Source organism: Centruroides sculpturatus, unplaced genomic scaffold (assembly GCF_000671375.1).
Source record: "Centruroides sculpturatus isolate CEXI.00-Female unplaced genomic scaffold, Cexi_2.0 scaffold430, whole genome shotgun sequence".
Lineage (NCBI taxonomy): Eukaryota > Metazoa > Arthropoda > Arachnida > Scorpiones > Buthidae > Centruroides > Centruroides sculpturatus.
In genome coordinates, this window is record NW_019384725.1 from 562,866 (window position 1) to 580,904 (window position 18,039).

The 18,039-nt window shown below is 30.3% G+C and overlaps 1 protein-coding gene across 1 annotated transcript in view; it reads right to left on the reverse strand.

Annotated features, from left to right (window-relative positions):
* Positions 1 to 18,039, reverse strand: part of LOC111628101 — a 104,480-nt gene that overhangs the window by 55,692 nt on the left and 30,749 nt on the right. Inside the window, exons 7-9 of the mRNA XM_023371823.1 lie at positions 12,747 to 12,941; positions 10,556 to 10,647; positions 4,144 to 4,280 (exon numbers count right to left, since the gene is read on the reverse strand). Of these exons, the coding sequence (XP_023227591.1) occupies positions 4,144 to 4,280; positions 10,556 to 10,647; positions 12,747 to 12,941 (424 nt within the window). The remainder of the gene's footprint in view (positions 1 to 4,143; positions 4,281 to 10,555; positions 10,648 to 12,746; positions 12,942 to 18,039) is intronic.

An 18,039-nucleotide genomic window follows, 5' to 3' on the forward strand; every position in this document is an offset into this window, starting at 1 on the left:
TACTTTTCTTTTGTTTAAAATTCATGCAAATGTCTACAATAATGCAATATATTGATAGTTTTAACCTTTAGAATTTGCAATCAAAAAATGATTCTCTTTCTTACAGAATTGATACAAAATAACTTTTCTTTACTAGAAAATGAATAAAAGTCGTTTCTGTATCTAGAATTTTATTGAAAAATCGCATTTTTGCGATGAAAATTGCACGAAAAAATTCGATTTAATGCAAAAATAATTTTTATCCTCTGAAAAACGACTACAAAAAACAACTTCCTCTGTCTATAAATTATGCAGAAATCATCTTTTTTTTTTTTTTGCTTGAAAATGCCAGTAAAAATTGTTAATTTAGTGCATTTACTAAGCGTAATTTAGTGCAAAATCACTATCCACGAGAAGAAAAATGCATTTATTCTTTAAAAAATTCGCTTTAATTTCATTAAAATCCCACAAGTTGTTAAAGCAGAGTTTATAATTTCGCAGAAACGAGCGATTTTACACTTAATAGAAAAGAGCGCAGCTGTTACCTAAAAATTTTCGCTCGGATATAACCCCATAATGATCAGATAGACATAGAAGAGTTATAAAGCCAAGAACTCATTCAATTCAGTAATTTGCATGTGAAAGAAGAGAGAAAGATGAAGGAAGGAGAAGAAAAAGTAGAAAAATCTAAATAAAAAATGCCATCAAACATCACTTTGTCAAATCACATAAAAATAGAAGAGGATAAATGAATAAATATGGTAGAATGGGCATTAAAAATGAAAGCAAAACTTTATTGTTGCATGCCAGTTTCAACAATAAGATATCAAGATCCATCAGTTACTGATAAGGAATTCTTAGAATAAAGTTAATTATAATCTCTAAATTAATCTTAATACACCTCATGCTAATAACCATTAAATGATAGGACCCACTCTACAAGCAGTTATCAGTAAGAAAAAACTGTTTGGTGACTCGATAAGGCAAGGTATCTCTCTAATTACTAAGCACTTTAGAAAAGTTTCGATTTGATAATATTTTAAGCAATTTATTACCATAAAAATTGTATTTTGTGGTTCCTAACTCTGTAATTTAGCTGATGGAACCAAAGTTTAAGCGTTTACTAACTCTAAATATTTAGAAAATTGGACTTTTCTGAAGCCAACATCGCGGGTGTTAGATGCTTCAATCGAGTTTTATTAAGGTTATAACTTAATAATTGAGTTTATAACATATTCTAGCGTAAAATAAACGTCGATAATGTAATTTTACAGCGGAATTTATAAAAAAAATTACGCATATTTTAAGGTTTAAAAGTCTGGCTTATTGAGCGGATCTGCAAGGTCGTTACATAAAAAAAAAAGCACTTAATTATAATTAAAATACTTCATTACGCAAGACGTGATTTACATTATTATTATTACGTAATTAGCGAAATTCACGCAAGACGGATTAAGAATTGATTGATATAAGGTTAAATGGAAACAATTCCACGTTGTATAAATGGCAGCGAGTAGGCGAATGAAAATAGCGTGGTCTATATTTAGAAATGGAATAAGTTCGTCTATTAGCCAAGTGTTGCCACAAATTAAATATTTGGTAAACTTAAAATTGATTTTGTTTAGAATGACATTTATCGAACGGTGGACCCGTTTTAAAGGGCGAACGGGGGCGTATGACGTAACGCTTCTTAAGGGAGAAGAAACAAAGTTAAGTGTAACAAAGGCAGTGGCCTACTTTACAGAAAAAAGGGAAAGTACAAAGTGGAAAGGCAATAATCACCCGTCCACTTTCGTCTACTTGTAAACCCATCGATGGTGGCAATCGATATCGATTAAAGTATTAAAAGATTTATAAAAATACAACACCTCACCTAGAAACAAGCAGGGTAGAGAGTCGCACGTCTTCAATTTAGCTTTTACGGCCATATTTTTTTCATGAATATCTAATCTTTGGACTTTTATCGCAGTCTCCCCCTCTCTCTCTTCCCCCCTCTTACCGTTACGTCCGCGCATGCTCGATTTATTGCGTGCGAGCGGCACCCTTCCACCATTTTGCGGGTGTCGTACTAACAATTAGAACTTTTAGGTAAAAAAAAAGAAGTGTTTAAGATCGCTGCCGTGAGCCAAATTCGGTTGGTAAATAAAACTGAAGTGGCGTAGATAATCCCTAAATCGGGTGAGAAGAGGGGGGTTGAGTAGAATGACGTCACGAGCCGAACGGCGCGTGACGTCGACGATAAGATCGAGACGTTGTTCGGAGAGTGCGTGTTTACTTTGGCATTGGCCTGGATTTAGTGATTAATTTGTGCCATTAAAGGGTGTAAATATTTATATTTATTTATTATAAAGGGTAAATTTCGCTTATTTAACGTAGTTTCCGGATTAGAGTTGAATGGCCCGGCTTTATTGTTCCCAAAAGAGCTCTCGGTTTACCAATCGAAACTCCTACTTAACCGAAGCGAATTTTACCGATTACTTAATTAATTTACTTAATGCTACTCTACTGTATTTTGATTTTATACGGTTCTAACTGTTCGATTTAAATGTTATTTTTCTCTCAAAGTTTGACTCGAAAACAAGAGATTCCTCACGAAATTTAGAGAGAGAATAAATTAAGAAATAGCACAGAGTAAACAGAATTACAACGGGTATAAATAATAACGTCGAATTTAATTAATTCGAAATTAATAATTCAACTTTTTTTTTTCCTAAAAGTAAGAGAGAGAGAGGGAAGAAAATCGAACAAAGTAACTAGTTAATGGCGAAAGAAAGAAGGGGGAAAACATTCAAAAAATGAAAAAGATGGCTGTCAGAAAGTCTGAACGTCAGACACGTTGTATGCAAGCTATAAATAAAGTAGGCCCAAAAGAAAACATTGCCCCGAGCTGATACATGATCAGTCATCCTAGATGAAGTGACACCCGCCGCAGGTTTTGTGAAAACAGCAACATCTGTCTCGTGCATCCTTCCACATTAATTCAAGAAATTCCTAATTTCCATCCACCACACACACAGAGGAAAAAAAAGAAACCTTCCTTTTTTGTGTGTGTAAACAAAATTAATATATTTTTTTTCCTATCGTGATTTACACGAGAGGGATTCGATTAGATTGCGAAGTGTATCGGTTGTTTAATTGCCATAAAAGTATTATAAAATAAATAAGGAAATTTTCCTTTTTTCATACGCATTTTATTCATCCTGATGAATAAAATGCGTATAAAAAAAGGACAATTTCCTTATATATGTACAAAATGGTGGTTACTAGTAGTAATTTTAATGTAAATGAACCAAATTTTATATATTTCATACTCGAATTCTTGCCTAAAAAGGATATTTTGTAGGGTAACGTTCAGTTAATAATGAGCTGAGTTCAGCTCGAGTCGAAACTGAAATGCATTGGATTGGATTTGGTCCAGACACACGAAGTTTCAATTTTGTCCATTACGTGCGGGTCAGTTAACGTGGAAGAAGAACGGGACGAAACGTTTCCATTTTAATAAATAAACCACTAAAAAAATCACTAATTCGAACCCGGATTCTCGGTTATTTTGGCCATTTACAAACTCAATTTGTAGACATACACGTGAAAAAAAAAATCAATTATCGTCGAACAGAATTAACAATATAGTTAATATTTTCTTATTAATCTTCTTAATTTTCTTATTATTTTCATTATTAATAATAATTTATTCAATTAACAGAATACTAATTATATTCAAGAATTTGTCTAGTATTATGTAATAAAATTTTATTACAGTTGCTAGACCTTTAAATCCGGTTCTAACTAAATCTATTCGAAGAATGTTGGAGGCCCAAAAATTGTCTTAAATTTCAAGTCTCCAAGTTATTTTTGAGATATTCTTCGAATGCGTTACGGACAGACAAACAAACAAACAAACAAAAAATCTCCTTGCATAACTAGAAAACTGTAAAAAAATATTTTAAAAAATCAATATAAAAGAGAGACATTCACCCGTTAAAATAGACTATTTAAAACAATTTTTTTTCCTTCGAATGAATAATAAAATTCCCGAGAGAATAATAAAGAAAAATTCTAGAAAATTAATAAAACTTAGCTTTAACTTCCTACGGGAGAATGAAAAATCCCATAACAATTACGAAGGAATTAAGTATAAAACTACTTATCATCATTCTTACTTACCTTTAACTGTTAAGTGATGTCCTCCCAAACGAAAAGTTTCGAATTGAAGGGGTAGAGGAGTACTAGAAGAGTCTAAAAATATATTCACCTCGTTGATATCTATCCCTCTATACTCCAATAATCCTTGTAACGCTTCTCTGAAAATATAATCAAAAATTTGTTAAGAAAATAATAATAATAATAGCTGAGAGAATTTATAACGTTTCCAGGTGTTAGATGAATAACCTATCGATTTTTCTTAACAGTTAAAATCGATTCTGATCGGGTTTAAATATTCTCTTCTTAAAACTATAAGTTTGGAGACAAAATATTAGTCCTCTGGTGTTATATTATAGCGTTTTTCACACGTTAAGTGAGTACAGTCGACCCCCCTATAACACTGTTGATTATTCCCGTTTTATATGAATTTCATGTTGTACGAGTCACTTAGATTTTACAAATATGTGAGCCATTCGTAGCCGTGCACTCGTATTTGTAAAATCTAAGTGACTCGTACAACATGGAATTCATATAAAACGGGAAAAATCAAGTGTTATAGGGGGGTCAACTGGTATTATATACAATAATCATCACCCATCTGATTTTATAACGTGGTTATTAGAGAAAATTTACGTTTATAATTACGTAAAACCCATTAAAATAAACATAAATAATAAATTTTACAAGTAATTAAAGCCGTCTGGTCGAACCGAATCAAAAAGGTCAAATGCCAACAATCGAATTTTTAATATTTCTATTGAAAAATTCGATAGTAAAGTGTACGTTTTCAAGAATTTAAATTAGTTAAAGTAAGTTAAAATTAAGAATTTTAAACTTAAAAAAATTCGCCTATGTAAATGACTTGTATACTTATAAAATTCCGTATTATTTAATTATGAAGTAAGTAAAATTGAGGGGGTAAATAATATATATAGAGATTTTAAGATTACAAATATGCATTTTTATAGAAATTTAATTAAAATATTCGTGGTAGTCGGAGAACGATGACGGTAGAAGAGGGGAGGAGAGGAAGGTATGTTTTTATGGAGGGAATGGATTAAAAGGGGGTTTGGCCTGACATTTGCATGCTGTTGTCATACATTCTATTGATCTAGCTACTGTTAGAAAACGTCAACTGACGTCATAAGGAGTGAGAAACGTTATTCAAAATATTCATATAATGAGTTAGGACGTCGGCAATTTTGTTATAAATTTATAATAAGATAAAAATTAAATTAAATTTTAAGCCAACTCTCATTATTTAAACATTTTCTTTCCTTGTGATTTTTAATTAACTCGATACGACTTCGTAAAATATTTATACGTAATTCTAAAGTTTAAAATTTGATTTTATTTGCGTAGTAAATTATATTTTTGTTTTCGTATTTTTAGAGGTTAAAACTTCAAGAAAATGAACAACAAAAAAAATAAAATAAAATAACAAATATAAAATTCTTAATAACATTTTTTATATATAGGCCTATATAAATCTTATACTTTTATATAATTTTATACATAAAAATTACTAGTTTTTATGTCAATAAAATTATTTATTTTATTATAGTTTAATACTGAATGTGATTAAATTAATAACAGACAAATACACGTGCTTTCTGAAATTGACGCTTTTTAAAATCACGTGCTTTCTGAAATTGACTTTTTTTAATCATGTGCTTTCTGAAATTGACTTTTTTAAATCACGTAATTTCTGAAATAGACTTTTTTTAATCATGTGCTTTCTGAAATTGACTTTTTTTAATCACGTGCTTTCTGAAATTGACTTTTTTAAATCACGTAATTTCTGAATTTGACTTTTTAAAAATCACGTGATTTCTGAAATTGACTTTTTAAAAATCACGTGATTTCTGAAATTGACTTTTTAAATCACGTGATTTCTGAAATTAATGAATTTTTTAATCACGTGCTTTCGATTATAACTTTCTTTTTTAACGATTATAAATTAAAATTATTCAAATTTGCAGTATTATTTTTAAGTTTTAAAATGGGGTTTTTATTTCTATATAAAAAGCAGGAAAAAACCAAAAATGCTTGAAAAAAATAAATAAAAAATAGAGTCGATCCGCACGAAAAGTTCTTTCGTTATACCAAAATAGCCGTATTTTCGAGTCTTGTAAATTTTGTATAGCTTAAGTATAGGGAGAAAGAATCAGAGAAGTGAAAATGGCAATTCTCTGCTGTAAATTCTTCTCAAAAGCAGCCAAATATTTTAATTTTCTTTTATTTAAAACTACTTTTATTCAGTATAATAACTATTCTTTGTCTTGACGCTTCTTTTTAAAATGTTTTCGTAGACGAAATCAATAAAAGGAAGAAATACACTAAATTACTTTATAAATGTATAGTTCTGCAGGGGGTTGTTTAAAACAAATTTCGACGCTTTCTACTATTTAATTGTGTTATTTTTGTTCTATACAAGTTTCCTATAGTTTTTGTCATTATTACTCAGTTGCTAGTAATAGAGATTATAAAGGAATAGAAAGGTTTAAAATTGATATTTTACAAGGAAATTTCACTTAAATAAAGGAAATTTACTTTAAAATCCCTTTTTATTGGCGAAAATAATTGTTTTTATGACTTTTAAGCTTATAATTGTGTTTATTTAGGATTTAAGTCGAGAAAAACATTTAAAAGTCGCCTATTTTACAGGAAATTTCTAATTTAAAACTAGATTTTGTACATTTTTCAAAGTTTAAAGTTTGTTTTTATTCATAAGTTGAAAACATTTTAAACGTTTCTTTAATAGTTTAATTGCTAAATGTGTTTACATTCCGTGCATAAAAATAAAAGAAAATAATGGAAAATCCCATGTTTCTATTACTTTTGGTTAGAAATAAAACAATATCCTGTTGACTTCTTTGACTTAAATCGAGTCGAGTCGTCATGTCCGAAGGGGGAAGACGACGTAGGACCTAATCAATTTGTTATACCACTCACAAAACACGAAACAACGTCCGAGATTGATGACTGATTCCGAAGAGAGTTCGGATTCTTTAGCAATAATAATGGCAATTTCTATAAATACACACGAGAAAAAGACCCAGATATAAACATGTTTATCTTTTGATATATTCTTTAAACATAATAGGCACAGATTAGACGATATAAAGTTATTTTATAGAATGATTTTTGGGTCATTCCTAGTCAATTTACCTATGTAATTAGGAAGAAAAGATGTTTACTCTCAGTTCCCAAGCCAAAAATCTTTTTAAACAATGATCTATGGATAAGTACAATTAAATTTGTTTTATTTTTCTAGCGAGAATGAGCGTAAGATTATTATTATTTTCCATAAGAAAATGTACCTAAAGCTATCTTGCTTTATAAGAAAAATTATGTTAAGGGCTAAATCCCTTAAAAATTATGGAGGAAAGGGTTATTTTGATATCCAAACGAAGAAAAATTAGCTTGTAAGATAATAAAATGAAAAATGATCAAGTTAAATTGATATTTTTCTCCATCATCTCGTTTCATCATCAATTAGTCAGGGTTGAATCTACACCTACAACGACAAGACGTGTAAAACGAGCCAAATTCTTAGTTATAAACTGTAAATTTCCTTTCCAAATCTCAGATGTTTTGATAAAAAATTAAGATTTAAGTATAAAAATTATCGATTCGTTCGTGTCAAAAATAAAATATCGTGCGCTAGAATCGACATAAACATTCAGATCAATTCTGAAAGCTTATATAGGAAAACATAAGAGGAATCATTACTGTAATATCGTAATTTCCAAAAGAAAATCAATGGTCATTCCCCTTTTTTCTTTCTCAATACGTTAATCCAGTTATCGAGTTCTTCACTTGATGATGACTGAGGACGACAGCTTTTTGTTCCTACTTCTTACACTAATCTTCCTTCGTCTTGTATCTTTTATGGAAAAAAAACCCCTTACATCTTCGTCATTTTCTAATTAATAGAACTAAACCAGGTTTTAATTTTTGAATATTTAACATCTTTAAATCCAATAAATTCCTCTCCTTATCTAATTATCTTTAATGTCATTACTTAAAATCCACAGTTTTACCTTTTCAAATATTCAAAACGTCTTTTCAGAGTATTTTATGTTGTGTAAAACGTTATAAGATATATTTTTGAAAGGTTTTCTCCTCATTAAAGTTGTTTACGTTGTACAGAATTAAGTATTTTATATATAAATTTCCCCGTAGAAAAATAAGTTATGGTTATTTAAACTGTGATGGATTTTAATTCTAATTAAAACACGACGTTTTCGAAGAATTAAAAAAAAAAAAAAAAAGAATATTCACGCTAACATGTGTGATTGAATGCCTCTTCTATCGCTTTTAATATTCTAATTCCGGCTTGTTAATTATGTATAAAAATTAAAGGAAAATTCACGTTAATACAGCAAAGTGACACACCTACAGAACGTGGTCACGAAATTTATTCATAGTTAATTTGCATGAAACATGAAAAGTATGAAATTAAATCTAAACTCCAATTCCCAAATCAGAGTCATCTTTTCTACACTTTTTTTTTCAAAGAAATTTAGTTATTAAAACCGTTTCAGAGCCGTTCTTCCTTGCAGAATCTAATGATGCGGATGCTGCGTGGATACGAGTGATGAGGATGCTGTTATTTGATAAAAATTGATAAACTCGTTATTAATACAAGAGAAGGAGAGAGCGAGTAAGTTATTTATTTAGAAATTTAATTAGATTTAAGTCATTTTAATTTAAAAATTATCGTCTTCTATAGTAGAAATCGATAGGAGTTTAATAAACAAGGGTGTGTTTATCACGTAAAGGGCGTATCCCAGACAAGAAAAACAATTTGGGAATTATAGTAATATAAACATAGATATTATCCTGGAATAGAGTAAAACTTTAACTATTTATAACCGCGGTTTTTGTACGGATTCAGAAACAAGATGTAGGGCTTCGTCTCGAATTTACTTTACACTCAAGCATAGCTTACAGCACTTTGTGATTCAGAAATGGCTGGTATGATTCCAATTTTTAAATCTATATCCAGCCTCCACCTACATCATTATTCCTGCAACAAAAGCGTTATTTTTTTTTCTATTGATACGTTACAAAATCTGATAGAGACTTACTTTCCACGCAACGCTTGAATTAATTGGTCGACGTCCAATTTATATAACATAAATGGCACTTCGTTGGCACTTATAACGTCAAAATTCGGAATTATGGTCGCTCTCGTAATAAATGAATATCGTTCCGCTTAAAATACATCCGGATTTAGACGATAGAAAGTAAAGATTCTTCCTTAAAATTGGCTCTAAACACATGCTAAACGACCAATTGAGCGCATTAACATACGATATTATGCGTTTGTTTTAATGTTTTTACTGCAATTTTTACGTTGAAATAGATTTTTTCATCTACTGGAAAGATTTTTTCATGTATTTATTCATAGAAACATATCAAAAATCCTATCGAAAATCCTCCAGATATTCGTTTTTAGAAGTCTAAATTCGTCGTTTATACTTCGAGAGATGCGAAACGATAAGAATTTTTTCAGGAAAGTTCAAAGTTCTGTTGACATAAATAGCGAAAACTTAGTTTAATTCCTTCCCTATAAGATTATAAAATGAAATCATCTTAAGTGAATCTCCGCATTCGCATATATTTTAGTATAATTATATGTTAATTTACAAAGGAAACGAGGCGATGCATAAATGTCAGAGTGATTTACAAACGTAAAATATCACTTTAAAACGTAAATAAAATTACATTTTCTAAATAAAAGTAAAGGAAGAAGCAATAAAAATTCGCTTTCTTTCTTTCTTCTCTTAGATGCAAGCTGAAGATACGAAGAATTACATAAACTTCTAAGATTAAAATGCTAAATCTCGTCGGTGATTAGCAGTTATATTATGAAGAGAATTCAAGTTTTTTCTCCTCTTAAATCATCGTTTAATTTTAAATAACTTAGTTACGTCTTATCGTAAGTTTAGCTCTGGAATAGGTTTGAAAAGGTGTATTGACATAAAACGTCTCTCAGGAGAATGGGATGAAAAGAGAGCTGAATGAAAGATTTAACTGAATATGTTGAGAAGGACCCAAGAGTGAAAAATGAAAACATGTTTTTCCAAATATTCTAAAGCTGTTTGACACTCATCTCTCAAGAGAAAATCTTCTTTAAAGAAAGAGAGAGAACTCCTCCTGACACACATACACACAGTCGAAAAATGGAACAAAGATAAAGTTATTTTTTACAGCTAACACACTTATAAAACTTGTATACAGCATTTTACAGATAACCATTCAAAGTCACTAGATATATTTTCACTTTAAGTCTATTTTACAAGCTTATTTCTCGGGTTTAAAATAAGAAATTCCTTATATTTACAGGCTTCCGATCCTTTTCTTTTTACAGTTAGAAAAGTACGTAATCTAGTTAGAATAATATAAAATAATAATAAATTACCTGAGAGCAATTCCATGAGCGGCTGGGATAACTTCATCTGGAAGATCGGAAGCCATCTCGAAACTCACTCGGAAATATTCTTTACTCGACATCTACAAATAATTTTTTTATTTTTATTTTTTTTGGATGTAATAAATTACTTTATTAATAATATTTCTACTCATTTAAAAATAGAAAAAAAGTCTAGTTTAATAAAGAGATTAAGCGTTAAGGACAGAAATACACGTTGGGTAATTATCGTGCCATACACGCTCTCCTGGACGTCTCTCATGGTTGAAGTGGAGGAATTTGGTCGTTTATTGCACGAATTGTTGCGAGAAAAAGGAGTTTAAGACGAGAAAAATAGGTTTAGTGCGAGAAAACGGAGGTTTAGAACAAGTAAAAGTGGGTTTAGAACGAGAAAACTTTGTTTAAAAACAGGGGAAAAGTGTTTTTAAAAATAATTTAAAAACCGCATCCTTAATTTCTTGGAATTCTCGTGGCCTATCCCGACTTAAAAAACGTGTACAATGGATGGACAAAGTCTCTCTTCTCAGTAAATTTACTGGCTGCATCGGGATAACAAAGAGAAAAAGGTAGTGGCAACCGAGAAAGCCAAATCTCCAGAGAGCATTGACTGTCGGATGGGAAATCAAAAAGGATCACTTCTTTCGACAAATCGTCAAGCTTCTACCTTTCTTTCTCCTTCGATAAATCTTTCGTTTTGGTTTCTGCAGAATTTGATAAATGCTCCGACCTCATAATACCGTTTATAGACTAGTAATTGAATTTATTGTTCGACGATCGGATGAAGTTTTTCTCTATCCTTTAACAATTCTTTTTTAAACCAGTTTTAACGGAGATAAGTAGGATTAACTCTTATCTTCCCGGCGCTTACATTCTCCCTTTATCCTATACAACGGTATGACGTTTATTGCACGTAAGAGAGTTAATTTTTCTTCGCGTTTTTCTACGTTGGACGTGAATAATTTTATAAATTACAAAACTTTAATACTCGTAAATCATAAAAATAGGATTACGCATCGATAGGAGACTCACTACAGTTACATTAGTACTTATTATAGAACAACATCTTTCACTTATTTATAAAAAAAATCGATAGGAGACGTATGTCTTACTCTTTACTTTTTTCTATTTTAGTAAAGAAATGAATGGAGAAAAGACTGATCATTACGGGATTACTATACAATTGCTACTGATATTTTTTGGTTAGGAATGGTCCTCGTGAAGGAAATCCTTCCAAGAATTTCTACTCTAAATTTCTTTTCTAAGGAAATGCTGAGGAATGCATCCCTTAGGAATTTTCTATACACAGGGAAAAAAATCAGTTGGGGAATTTTTCTAACGATTTTTTTTACTTATTTTGGTAAAACATAACGAATTCCTATACGAGAAATGATATTTTTTAATGCATTCTTTATCAGATTTTCAGAATTTTTAATAAATTGGAATTCTCTTGTTAGAATTTTTTGAGAAAATTCTTATTTAATTTCTATCGAAATAATCCTGTTAATTGCTCGAACGAATTCGCGAATTTTATTAACTGTTATAATAAATTATCAGTGCAGAAATTTTAATAAACGGATTTTCAATTACACCTTCTATTCGTTCTCCGGCGGTGATGTTACGATTTAAATGGGATATTTCTTACATTAAATCCTTTAAAAATCGATACAAATGAATGGAAATAAGTGAGAATCGTTTAAAATTTTATGCTTATTAAACGATTATGCTATAGTCCAAAGCATAAAATCTCGAGAGAATTTTTCCGTGTAGAAAATCCACTATTTACGATACACGTACCGTTTTAATGGTTGCAGTTACTTAATTATCACAAATTTAACCATGCGAGAGACGGCGAATTAAACTCCTATATCATTTTAAATGTAATATATATTCATTTACAAGATTTAAATTCGAGAAATCGCGGAAAATATTCTTTTGTTTCCTTCGACACGTTGGAATCAACATCCGGAATGAGACGAGGAGGAGCACAGATTATCAATTTGTTTTTTTTTTTAGGAGAAATGAGCACTATAAGACGAAAATATGGGGGAAAAACTGGAAGTTTTTTCGGTTTAAAGTGAGCAACGAATAAATATTTATATGCAAAATGAGAATGTTAAGCCCTATCGGCGCGACTGTGTAAATATTGATGATGATACGCCGTGTAAAGAGATGATGTACTTACCCTTTGCATTCCTCTGGCTCTGTTTCTAGCTTCGATATCGTCAATATGAGAAGGAACCAGCAATCTATCACTAGCGTAATTTGGTGCTGGAGCTGTAGTGCTGTTTGGTTCTGATTTTGACTCCATGTTATCTATTTTCACCGAGTTATCTCCTTCTAAACAGTCTATCTGCGATAGACTCTTGCTTCGATGAGCCTGAAAATAATTCTCTCTAAATATTTACCTCTCGAAAATTATATTAAATATAAAATTAAGTCAACAATTCTAAGCCATAATTTGTATATTTTAAATTAAATCTTAACGTCCTAATGGTATATAAAAAGCAAACTTTTAAATGCAGTCAGTAAACATTGAAATTAAAATCAACAGATAAATTAAATGAAAACTTTTAATGCATTGCTTTATTAATAAATTTTATTCTTTATTTTATCTTTTAAAACTGTTTTAAGCAGTATTTCGTCGTTTCCTAAATCGTAAAAAAAGAAAACTTTCCACTTCATTTTTACTTTCATTTAACGAACCCCGATGTAACGAATTTTTGGCAATAGAAGAAACCACCTTCTTCAATTATTCCGTTAAATCGAGGGTCTACAATTTAAAATATAAGACAAAAAATAGAAAAAAAAATAAATGATTCCCCCCTTTGATATTTCTGGAAGAAGAAGAATTCTGATAGAAGATAAAGAAGGAGAAAGGTCGTTGTTTCCATTAAAGTCAGTTGTAACAGATTAAAAACAAAGTTTTGATGGAACTAATATAGATTTATATTGTTTTCTTTTAATCCAACTTTCAAAAAATTGTCTATTGATAGACACGATACAAGTTGATTCGAGAAGAGAGAACAACTGTTTACAAATGATAACAGGATACAACGATAGAATGCTCGTGTTCCGTAAAGAAAATCGGATCCGGAATTACAGGATTAATCAGAAATCCGTTGACGGATTATATATATATATATATTTTTTTTTTTCTTTAACTTTCGAAAATACCGCCAACTTCCTTAATTTATTGTTAAAACGATTTAAATAGCTCCATTTCCAAACAGTAGAGTGAAAGGAGAAGCTCGAGACATATCTTAATCGATTTATACGTCGGTGATCAATAGATACAAGAAGTTAATAATAATCAATAAACACACGTAAGTGAGAAAAGAAGGGAGAAAGTAAGCAACAAATCCCCACAGATTCGAATAACGAAAGATAACAACGGCATAACGAATGCATTAAAGCATCTAAATGGTTGATGAGGAGTGACGAGGTAAAGATAAGTCGAATATTTACCCGAGGAGGGAGAGGGGGGAGAATATTTAACATTTAGAAAAGAGGGGATGAAGCAGGATAAGTAAGAAAGGCGCGTGACATCTGGGAATGATGGGTGCACAAAGCACGCAATCTGAAAGTCAAGTACCGTGTTAAGTAGTTTAAAAGCCCACTGTATTAAAATACGTTAGAAGTTATAGAGATGGACGAGTAGGGAGAAAAAAAATCTAATCAAATTAATTTCTATTATTATATTAATACAACCCATATTAAAAATTCTATTAACAAGAGAGCATCAGCGAATAATTTCTGATAATTAAATTAAATTTTCTATTTATAACAAGGTTCGGTCTTTTGTCGGCGATCTTATAGTCAACATGCAACTAAATACCACTTTCCTGTAAGCTTCGATCAGGAAGAGATCCTCAGAATCATCAAAATGACAAAGGTTATTTCGAAGAATAACATTTCCTTTATCCGGATTTAAGGATTTACAGCTTAAGGTCACTTTACTCGAGAGAAAAAATTAACTAGAAATCAGACATTTCTACTTAACGTTTTATAATTTTAATGAATTTTACTTTAAATAAACACTCAAATAAACGCATCAATACTTAACAAACTATTCTCCCCGGAGAGTTGCCCCTGTAAATGTTGTTTCTCCTGTCAGCCGAAGATTTCAGAGGGAAAGACGAAATTCAGGATATTTTTGATCAAATTTAATTTTAAAGCTTATTCGCTTAATAAATTAACTTAAAAACCTCAAAAATTTTCAAATTAGTATTAGAAATGGTTAATTTTAAGATATTTTAGTCAATTTGTTTACTATTTTATAAATTAAAAGGCGTATTAAACAAGAATGAAACGATGTCATTAAGAAAGTTTTCAATGTAAAATTTTCAATATAATTTTCACCATATTTCGGTAATTATCGATTCGGTTCATTAACGATATCATTTAGAAATGTTTCGAGTATAATTTTAATCACCTAATCTATCTCGAATTACTGTTTAGTGCGTAATTATTCGTCGAAATTAACTCGAATTTTTCACTTGTATATAACAATCCGCGAGTATTTACGTATATAATTCTCTCCATAAAAGTTTCCTACTTTATAAAAAAGCTAGTTTCAATAGAAAAATAACGATATAAAATCGATGAATGGTGGGTTTTTATATATATATATATATACACACACACAAACCTAAAGCTATGTTAAGTGATTAAAGTATTGAAAAATTCGAATGAAATGAAAAAAAAGAAGAGAAAAGAGGCGATAAAAATAGTTTTTTAAATTGTAAAACCTGCTGTTTTCTTGGAAAGAATGACGTCGCTAAAAGGAAACAAGTTTCCCCTCAAATACAAGTTGCTATGGTGATTTTTCTCAAGTTATTTTCAGTGGTTGACAAACCGTGACTAAATACTTCCTCAAATATAAATATAAAAACGAGATTTTTATAGTTAAACATTTAAAAGTTTACTTCAATTTCCCCCGTTCTAACGTGTATAATTCATCACCCTTTATCGTAAAATTCGAGCATCTTTTAATTATTGATAATAAAGATGATGAGGAGGAGGAGGAGGTAAAAGTTTGGAGCTTACCGTAGTTAGGCCGACTTCCAAATGGGAAGACTTCCTGACTTTAATGTGAGAATGGACCCTTTTAAGCATTCTGGATCCAGCTCTTATAACGGCTTTCAAACTAGGCGTTCTTTGTAATTGCATGAAAGAGAAATTTCGGGATAACTTGGAATCCGCGCACCAACCACATCACATCGAGTAAAAACCGTAGAAACCAACGTATCGACTATCGACAGCCATTTGACTACCGACTGCAACGTCGTTCCACTTATAAAACAACAGCGCCCTCTCTCGTCCGATCGATGATAAAAGGATATTCGAGACGAGAGCAAAAGCCTCCTACGTATAAAAACCTCTTAGAAAAGCTCTTAACACACCGCAAAAAATATAAATAAATATCCATTAAAAAGAAAAAAAAACATTAAATAATTTTACATATTTTTTACGACGTTTAATCTCGTGATAAGATGTTTAAATTGTAGACAGACAGACAGACAGACAATAATAAAGGATATAGTAAAGTTGTTATTTTATCAGAATTATCAAAATTTAGAGGATGATGAAATTAGTCGATTGTCGAGACTGTCAATTGGTGTCGAAGGGAGAGCACAACAGCTGCAGATGACACTTTGGTGACACACATCAACCACTCCTCCCGCACGCGTTGCCCACTTTCTATTTCTAGATAGAATTTTTACCTAATATTCTTTCGCTTGTAAATCAAATCATATATAAATGATCGAATTATTATTTATTTTTCTTCAAAATAAATCCATTTATCGATAAATTTCGATGATTTCTTTCCGTTCGGAATGGTTGAGTCGAATTCTTCCACGAAGGATTTGTAAAGCTTAAGGACAATCCTTAAGAAACTTGATCCTTTACGTTACTATAGAGTCGTTTCTTCTTATTCCTACTAAAATAAGCCAGTCGATATGTATTTTTTTATGTCAAAAATTGAATTCTATTCGTGTCACAATATAGAAATACATAAGAATCGGATGCTAGAAGACAAAGAAGACATCTGGAAAAGAATAGAAGTCGCCATTCTTATTTTATTCTTATTATTATTATTATTTTAAATGTCTAGATTGGAACCGAGTCGTTAGAGAATTTCATTCGTCTACTTGAATTCCTAATTTAAATGAAAATAAGTTATTGTAGAGAATAGAAAAAAAAAAAGAAAAAAACGTCTCGAAGAGTGAGGAAATTTCTATCAGACGAGAAAATTCAGTAGGGAATTATAGTTTGGTTTTAATTTACTTTCAAGAACTGAAGAGTTTTTTTAAGTTGAGAAGTAAAGAATCATCCAAACATCGATTCTGAAGCATTTTTCTGTTAAATTTCTGAGCTAATTTCGTGAGAAATCGTAGAAAAAAACCATCAAAACGTTAACCTCCTCTTCCTCCTCCCTATCAAATTGAAGTGGGATAATTAGAATATTCATATTTATTTTTAAAGGTATAAATTGAGCATTGTAAACTCGAATATAAATGAAAAATTCCTAATTAACTTTCCAACAACTTTTACGAAGTTTAGTTAATTAGCAATTTCCATTATTTTAGCTTGCATCATGCTGGGATTCGATGAATAAGTAAATTTAAATCTAGGTTACTTATTAGCCTATTGAACCAGTTAATCTAATATGAGAAAAAGGCAATGAATAAGAGATTTATCGAGTAAAAAACATAGAAAATCTCCTAGAAAACATAAAAATTCAATCGAAAAGAAAGAAGATTTTGATGTAGTAGAAGAAGGTATTTACGCTTGATTTATCCTTTAAGTTATCCAATAACTATAAGAAGCATACAATAAAACTCCCTTCATCATCATGGAGAAGGCATTTTCCAATTTGTATTGTCGGAGAGGATTAATATAATTATTTTAAAACAATGAAAAATCCTTTAAATAATCTTAAAATCTTATTTCTCTCGCTAAATTTACTTGGATGATTACAGTATTTAATCACCAAAATAATAGCATCTTTAACCAATCTGCGTATCCGTTAGTTAAACAAAGATTCTGTTTGTTCTGTATCGAAACTCTGGATTCTTCTTAAGAAAAATCCTATACAAATCTAATAAGGATGCTGAAAAATTCCAAAAATAGCAATAGCTTAATAAATATTTAGTTATGTTAATTAAGTAAAGTGAAAGGAGAGGATGGGATAAGAATCGCTGCTCAATTAGTTAGATTTAAATGAGAAAAATAAAAATAAAAAAATACGTGGAAACGTTAAAGTTTATATCAATTTAAATATCATTAAATGCTTCTTTTAAAAAAATAATAATAATAATTAAATAATAAAATTCTCCAAGATAAATCGGTTATAAATGATCTTTACTTAAGAGCCGATCCATGATAAATGATGCTGTGATGCTCTCCGACTTCACGGATTTATTCTATAAATGGAATATTAATTAAAACTCAGCTTTAGAATGATAAATTTT